Source organism: Nerophis lumbriciformis, linkage group LG35 (genome assembly GCF_033978685.3).
Source record: "Nerophis lumbriciformis linkage group LG35, RoL_Nlum_v2.1, whole genome shotgun sequence".
Lineage (NCBI taxonomy): Eukaryota > Metazoa > Chordata > Actinopteri > Syngnathiformes > Syngnathidae > Nerophis > Nerophis lumbriciformis.
The window spans coordinates 16,158,147-16,167,169 of record NC_084582.2 but is presented as its reverse complement, the minus strand read 5'-3'; the positions used below and the strand labels follow the sequence as shown (position 1 = coordinate 16,167,169).

At 41.6% G+C, this 9,023-nt stretch overlaps 1 protein-coding gene across 1 annotated transcript in view; it reads right to left on the bottom strand.

The window, feature by feature from the left end:
- Window positions 1–3,807: 3,807 nt before the first annotated feature.
- The window catches only part of LOC133575077 (uncharacterized), a 44,936-nt gene continuing 39,720 nt past the window's right edge, over window positions 3,808–9,023 (bottom strand). The window contains exons 5-6 of the mRNA XM_061927533.2: window positions 8,712–9,022; window positions 3,808–4,814 (exon numbers count right to left, since the gene is read on the bottom strand). Of these exons, the coding sequence (XP_061783517.2) occupies window positions 4,014–4,814; window positions 8,712–9,022 (1,112 nt within the window). The 3' untranslated portion in view covers window positions 3,808–4,013. The remainder of the gene's footprint in view (window positions 4,815–8,711; window position 9,023) is intronic.

Genomic DNA, 9,023 nt, shown 5'->3' with positions numbered 1-9,023 from the left:
ATCATCAGGCTGCGGACTCTCCCCACATTATAATAAACACCTCCCAGTCAACTACTAGTAACATCACTATGAGCCCGTTGACGTTCTACAAACAAACGGCAGCTCAGCTTGCTCGCAGTCCTGGCTTGAGGTGAAGGCTAATTCGCTTTTAGCGTAACGTTAGCTCATTTTGCGGTGTGTGTGTTACGGACAGCAAAGCCCTGTCTGTCTGTTATTTCACTTTACCTTTTTCTGTGTTGATTGAGCTGTGTTGAAGCAGTAAAAAAGGACATTATGTTAAATGAAGAGTTTCTTTCTCTGATAGTTGATATAATAATGTAACTGCATCATCAGGGACGGCGTGGCGCAGTGGAAGAATGGCCGTGCGCGACCCGAGGGTCCCTGGTTCAATCCCCACCTAGTACCAACCTCGTCATGTCCGTTGTGTCCTGAGCAAGACACTTCACCCTTGCTCCTGATGGGTGCTGGTTAGCGCCTTGCATGGCAGCTCCCTCCATCAGTGTGTGAATGTGTGTGTGAATGCGTAAATGTGGAAGTAGTGTCAAAGCGCTTTGAGTACCTTAAAGGTAGAAAAGCGCTATACAAGTACAACCCATTTATCATTTATTATCATTAAGCCTACATGAACTCCATGGTGTTCAGGGATGAATAGTCTCTCCTATTGCTATTGTACTATTTTTTCAGCTATAGTTACATTAATCATTAGTGATGGAGCAGCCTAGTTTTGAATGGCAGGGTCCCTGCTATGACATGTTGATAAAAATATAACATTTACATAATAAAAATTAACTACAGACTTCCCAAATGCTGTAATAAATTAGGCATGATGAGTCGACTTGAAACTGTTTAATGTTGCACTTTTTATATGTAGAAGAAAAGTTTTGTCCTTTTATTTAATCTGAGCAACAATTTGAGGCAGTTACATGTTGATTAACGTGGACAGAATTATTATAGTGTTCCCAATGTTAAAAGGATAAAGCCATTGTTTACAAATTTGGTAAATAAATAACCAAAATTGTTTTCTTACTGTACCGAAAATGAACCGAACCGTGACCTCTAAACCGACGTACGTACAGAACCGAAATTTTTGTGTACCGTTACACCCCTAGTAGTGTATTAATTTATTTGATAGTCTGTGTTGTTTTGCATCTGCACTCATCTGATGGTAAGTGAATCTAATGTCAGGAAGATTAAATTTAACAGTTTTAGAAACAGATTATGCTCCATGATGTTTAAATGTCACCCGAGTAGTCCTTTCGGTTTTGATTTTGTGTTCCAGATGATTTAAGCTTGGTCAAATGGGACCTATGACTTTAATCTACATTTAAAACAATTATTTGTGGTCAAGATCAAATATATTGGATATTCTTTGGTGTAAATGTATCTTCTTTTTTTTTAATAAACTTTTTTTTATTGGAAGTTATTTCACAGGTTACGACATACCACTGTGACTTCCATTGTAATGTTTTCCGCCTTTTTTCCCCCCTCACCACCAATTTAAACCCACCCACAAGAGGGCACCCACTGTAACACCTTTAATTAGAAATGCACAAGAGAAACACAACATAAAAAAATAAATTATAATACAATAAAAAAAAAGTTCAACACTTTTGAAGTCTGTCTGGAAGATGTTTAATTTTGCAAATGAAACCATTTTCCCACCCTTTCCAAAGTACACTCTTTAAATGCATACCTTGAAATCGTCACCGCTATATTGTTTCAAACACCGTCGAAAATAAACTTCATAAACATTATATATTTTCACCCGGTCAGTGGTCACAACATTAGGTACACTTGCCGATGGATTTACACTGCATAAATCAAGCTGCTTAGTATTTACAGTATGTCACTGCATCCGTATTATATGCAGGTCAAGATCATTTGAAAAAATAATTATACAATTTCTGTTATTTCTCATAACCTGAATTAGGGATATCCCGATCCAGGTTTTTGCACTTCCGATCAGATACCGATATTGTTTTTGCATTTCCGATCCGATACCGATACTGGCCTATCCGAGCATGTATTAAAGTTTAAAGTTATTTAGCCTACTTAGTTGTCAAAATCATGTTGAAAAGGGTTTTAGTACTCTTGATAACAACTAGCCAGCTGAATTAGGGGAGTTTGAATAATACACAATGGTTGGTAACAAGAAACTGACCTGTTTATTCAAGGATAAACACAAAATAGACAAAATTATACATGACAAACAGAAATGGCATCATTGAACTAGGGCTGGGCGATATGGCCTTTTTTTAATATTGCGATATTTTAAGGCCATATTGCGATACACGATGTATATCACGATATTTTGCCTTAGCCTTGAATGAACACTTGATGCATATAATCACAGCAGTATGATGATTATATGTGTTTTGATTGATTGATTGAGACTTTTATTAGTAGGTTGCACAGTGAAGTACATATTCCGTACAATTGACCACTAAATGGTAAAACCCAAATAAGTTTTTCAACTTGTTTAAGTCGGGGTCCACTTAAATTGATTCATGATGCAGATATATACTATCAGATATATACTATCATCATAATACAGTCATCACACAAGATAATCACATTGAATTATTTACATTATTTATAATCCAGGGTGTGGAGGGGGGCGCCGGATGTAAGTGTCAAAAAGACAGCCAAAAGAGTTTGATATGAGAATAAATCTAAAGTTAAAATATAGGGTAGAAATGCACCCATTTGCAGGAAATGTAGTCTTGATTTTCAAAATTTTCTTTCAAGGATTGCATGTCTACATTAAAACATTCTTCTTCATACTGCATTAATATATGCTACTTTTAAACTTTCATGCAGAGAAGGAAATCACAACTAAAAAAATCACTAATTTTTTCATACGGTGTTGATGTGGAAATTTTTGCCTCGGCATTTTGATGGTGTGGACGTGTGGCACCGAATGGAGATAAGCGTCTCGACAGACGTCACAATATTTGAACAATGATGACGAAAACTGTTTTCTCTGTCGTGTCCGTGTGTCGAAAATTGTTATGCGCTTATTTTTTTATTTGATTTTGTGCGTGGCATAGATTTGCTATGCGCAGAGGACGCTTAAACAGTGCGCAATTGCACAGGCGCGCACCTTAGAGGGAGCGTTGCTCGCACGACTGCGCTAGCATCACAGCTAACGTTAGCCATGCTGCTACCTCTCTGCTCGGGGAGGACGTATACGTATGTGACGTATGACGTGACAGTATGTGACGTATGACGTGACAGTATGTGACGTGTGTAAGAAGGTGCACTTGCTGTCTGTGAGAGGGAGAGACAGGAAAGAGTGAGAAGAGCCTGTTGTGTAATGCCAGCAGCTAAAAGCAACTGCATGAGAATTCACAGACCTGTGGATGTGTTGAAGGTGTGCTGGAAAATGCGGAACGGAAATTACGGAGCAGCAGAAAAGTGGAATGTATTATTTAAATCGGTGCGTTGGAAAACACGGACCGGTGTTTTTTTTAAAACTGGATCTGGATCAGCATTTTCCCATGCCTTGCCGATACGCAATTTTTGGCAAATATCGGCAGCCGATCCGATCCAAATATCGGATCGGGACATCCCTAACCTGAATTAATGGGAGAGGAGCTTCTTCCTGTCTGGCTAAGAGTTTGACTTAATGTCTAGATAAGTACGTCCACCTCGCAGTGACGTCACAACAGAGCCTGACTGCAAAACCCCGCGGACAGAGGCATCCAAAACTGTGTGCAAGCTCATGTCAAAATGCATGAACATTAGGATTTTAAGCTTTGTTTTGAATCAAAATCCAACATTTGTGAGTCAGACAAGGTATCTCTATAAGAGAATGGACAAATGACATATACCTTCTTTGCGTTTGCTGTGTTATTCCAAAGGTTCTGCCATGAACTGATGGATTCTTCTGCACTCCTGCTCCATGGAGTGCTTTGATATCACAGGGTTTAATGGCTTGACACACTCATGAAGTCCTCCACTCATGGCAATCTCACTAGGCTTACTAGTCACTCATGAAGTCCTCCAGTCCGTCAAGAGTCATGCCTGCTGGTAGTCAAACTCTCCGGAACCAATATGTCCGGCTTGCTCAGTCGCTTCCAGAATTCATTGGTGGTGAAATAATACATGATGGGGTCCAGGCAGCAGTTGAGGCTGGCCAAGCTGAGTGTGACAGGGTGACATCTGAGAATCAGGTCCCTGAGGGCACAGCTGCTCAACACATTGGCCTTGGCCAAGAAATCCAGTGGCATGGTGATGTGGTAAGGCGCGAAGCACACCAAGAAGACGGCGGCACAGCTCAGCACCATCCTCAACGCCCTGCGCTTCTCCCCTCTGTCGGGAACGGCTCCAGCTTCGGCCCGACGAAGGCTCCCGGCGGTCAGGCAGGTGCAGGCCAACACCAGAGTGAAGGGGATGATGAAGCCTAAGAGCTCCGCTATGAGCAAGATTGCCCAGGACGCTGATGCACCGACCATCTGCATGGGCAGCTCCGAAAAACACACCTTGTCAGGCCCAAGCATGGGGGCGCCCACCTCCGGTGGAAATACATCAGAGTTAGTGTCTGCTTGTCTCAGCAAGGGGAAGGCCAGGCAGCCCAGGCAGACCGAGAGCCAGCCCAGGGTGCATAGGGCCACGTCCACCTTTCTCCTGGATGTGTTGTACCTCAGCGGCCGCATGATGAGCTCGCAGCGACGCAAGCTCACACACACCAGGAAGAAGATGGAGGCGTACATGTTGACGTACTTCAGATAGAAGCAGATCATGCAGAGGGGGCGACCAAAGGGCCAGCTGTTGTTCAGGTAGTAGTAGATCCTCAGAGGCAGAGAAAGGACCTGAAGGGAGTGTTAGGAGTTGTCAGACCCGCATAATTCTTCAAGCAATCATTCATTAAGGATAGGGATGTTACGATCAGCTGACGATTTGAATACTGATCATCCATTAATGGGATTGGACGATACCGATCACATGACTTAACTTTAGGGTTTTTTTGCTACCGATTCCAATACCGATCGATCAGTGAGATCAGCCGATACCAATACTGGTCACATGTATGAACTGTACATTTGTTGAGCGCTATTGACAGTTTAACAATATGAACACAATATTTCAACTAGTCCCTGATTTTCTTCTATTGGATACAATAAGTTGAGCAAAATAAAGTACCGTATTTTTCGGACAATAAGTCGCAGTTTTTTTCATAGTTTGGTCGGGGGTGCGACTTATACTCAGGAGCGACTTATATGTGAAATGATTAACACATTATCGTAAAATATCAAATAATATTATTTAGCTCATTCACGTAAGAGACTAGACGTATAAGATTTCATGGGATTTAGCGATTAGGAGTGACAGATTGTTTGGTAAACGTATAGCATGTTCTATATGTTATAGTTATTTGAATGACTCTTACCATAATATGTTACGTTAACATACCAGGCACGTTCTCAGTTGGTTATTTATGCCTCATATAACGTACACTTATTCAGCCTGTTGTTCACTATTCTTTATTTATTTTAAATTGCCTTTCAAATGTCTATTCTTGGTGTTGGGTTTTATCAAATAAATTTCCCCCCAAAATGCGACTTATATATGTTTTTTTCCTTCTTTATTAAGCATATTCGGCCGGTGCGACTTATACTCCGGAGCGAAAAATACGGTAAATAACTTAACAGAAGTGAAAACTACTATCTACTAATTCAAATCCTTCAAAGTTCTACTGAGTCCAGGGAATTATTATCAGAGTTTGTAAAGTTAAAAAAAACGCACCAAAAATTATTTTGAGAAAATAAAAATATTGACCTAATCACTCTAGTATCGATCACTATCCTTGGTATTCACACCACCAATCCGCCCTCCTCTTACATGTCGTTTAACAATACTGACTCACCAGTGGTTGTTATATTATCCTCTCTCGACTCCTGTTATTTCCTGTTATACAGTAGAGAAGGGATTAATCGGGCCCCATTTCAGTGTGCGCCTCGCATGAGAGGAGGGTGAGGGATTAATCATTTTGTAATGCAGTCTGCTGAAAATTATGGAAAGTGCCACACTGCAACTGACCCTGTTGTCAAAGCTGGAATTGCTACAAAGCACATTTTAAGATGTTCAACACTCTACTGCCGTCTGGAGGCTAAAGTGGATAGTGCTTCCCTAATTCGTCACGTTTCATGTGTCAGGCAAAATGGGGCCATATGAATCCCCTTCCTCCTGTAAGCTGCTTTTTTTCCTGCTGTAACGTGGTTCCATCAACACTGCTTAAGCTTTACTAGACACTTATTTTTTGGTGTTGTTCATAGCTAGATTAGTAGTTAGCTTAGTTATTAGCATCCCTGCTCCTGGCTTGCACCCGGTGTGCAACATGTTTAGCCTCGTTTTCCAGTGATGATGTTAGATTATAATGATACTTAAGATACTAAGAAAATCAGTTTATTTGCCATAATGGAGGTGATTAGGATTAACAAAGGTGCTTGTCAGCTGGGGGACTAAAAAAACATTAAAGTTAAAAGTTAAAGTACCGTATTTTTCAGAGTATAAGTCGCACCGGAGTATAAGTCGCACCTGCCGAAAATGCATAATAAAGAAGGAAAAAAACATATATAAGTCGCACCAAACTAAGAAAAAAACTGCGACTTATAGCCCGAAAAATACGGTACCAATTATTGTCGCACAAACACTAGGTGTGGTGAAATTATCCTCTGCATTTGACCCATCACCCTTGATCACCCCCTGGGAGATGAAGGGAGCAGTGAGCAGGAGCAGTGGCCGCGCCCGGGAATCATTTTGGTGATTTAACCCCCAATTCCAACCCTTGATGCTGAGTGTCAAGCAGGGAGGCAATGGGTCCCATTCTTATAGTCTTGAACTTACGACCTACCGATCTCAGGGCAGACGCTCTAACCACAAGGCCACTGAGCATTAAAAAAGACACTGAAAAGGCATTAATTACAAACCCCGTTTCCATATGAGTTGGGAAATTGTGTTTGATGTAAATATAAACGGAATACAATGATTTGCTAATCATTTTCAACCCATATTCAGTTGAATATGCTACAAAGACAACATATTTGATGTTCAAACTGATAAACATTTTTTTTTTTTGCAAATAATCTTTAACTTTAGAATTCAATGCCAGCAACACGTGACAAAGAAGTTGGGAAAGGTGGCAATAAATACTGATAAAGTTGAGGAATGCTCATCAAACACTTATTTGGATCATCCCACAGATGAACAGGCACATTGGGAACAGGTGGGTGCCATGATTGGGTATAAAAGTAGATTCCATGAAATGCTCAGTCATTCACAAACAAGGATGGGGCGAGGGTCACCACTTTGTCAACAAATGCGTGAGCAAATTGTTGAACAGTTTAAGAAAAACTATTCTCAACCAGCTATTGCAAGGAATTTAGGGATTTCACCATCTACGGTCCGTAAATCATCAAAGGGTTCAGAGAATCTGGAGAAATCACTGCACGTAAGCAGCTAAGCCCGTGACCTTTGATCCCTCAGGCTGTACTGCAACAACAAGCGACATCAGTGTGTAAAGGATATCACCACATGGGCTCAGGAACACTTCAGCAACCCACTGTCAGTAACTACAGTTGGTCGCTACATCTGTAAGTGCAAGTTAAAACTCTCCTATGCAAGGCGAAAACCGTTTATCAACAACACCCAGAAACGCCGTCGGCTTCGCTGGGCCTGAGCTCATCTAAGATGGACTGATACAAAGTGGATAAGTCTTCTGTGGTCTGACGAGTCCACATTTCAAATTGTTTTTGGAAACTGTGGACGTCGTGTCTTCCGGACCAAAGAGGAAAAGAACCATCCGGAGTGTTACAGGCGCAAAGTTGAAAAGCCTGTGATGGTATAGGGGTGTATTAGTGCCCAAGACATGGGTAACTTACACATCTGTGAAGGCGCCATTAATGCTGAAAGGTACATACAGGTTTTGGAGCAACATATGTTGCCATCCAAGCAACGATACCATGGACGCCCCTGCTTATTTCAGCAAGACAATGCCAAGTCACGTGTTACATCAACATGGTTTCATAGTAAAAGAGTGCGGGTACTAGACTGTCCTGCCTGTAGTCCAGACCTGTCTCCCATTGAAAATGTGTGGTGTATTATGAAGCCTAAAATACCACAACGGAGACCCCCGGACTGTTGAACAACTTAAGCTGTACATCAAGCAAGAATGGGGAAGAATTCCACCTGAGAAGCTTAAAAAATGTGCCTCCTCAGTTCCCAAACGTTTACTGAGTGTTGTTAAAAGGAAAGGCCATGTAACACAGTGGTGAACATGCCCTTTCCCACCTACTTTGGCACGTGTTGCAGCCATGAAATTCTAAGTTAATTATCATTTGCAAAAAAATAAATAAAGTTTATGAGTTTGAACATCAAATATCTTGTCTTTGTAGAGCATTCTACTGTATATGGGTTGAAAAGGATTTGCAAATCATTGTATTCCGTTTATATTTACATCTAACACAATTTCCCAACTCATATGGAAACGGGGTTTGTAAATCAAATGATTCCCAAGCGCGGCCACCGCTGCTGCTCACTGCTCCCCTCAACAAGAGGATGGGTCAAATGCAGAGGTTTATTTCACCACACCTAGTATGTGCGTAACTATCAGTGGTACTTTAGCTTTAAACGAAAATGGCGATCACATAAGTTTGCACAAAAATCTGATACATACTGATTGGCACATCCCTAATCTCGAACATTTGTACCTGCATCAAGTCAGCCACAGCCAGGTTCATCATGAACACCACCGCCTTCTTGGTTTCCCGGATGTAAACCCTGAACACCCACAGTGCCAGGATGTTTCCCAGCAGGCCCGGTACAAGGATGACACTGTACACCACTGCGTACACGTGGTGCTGGTACGTCCTCAGCTCTCCCGTGTTATTGCAGCTGTCGTTCATGGTAAACCACACGCAGCAAAGAAATGTACGAACACGATGCACTCCCGAGCTTGTATCAGGAACCGTGTCCCTAGTCCTGTGATGGCGGGCGTGTACGGTCCGCATGTCCATGGCAGC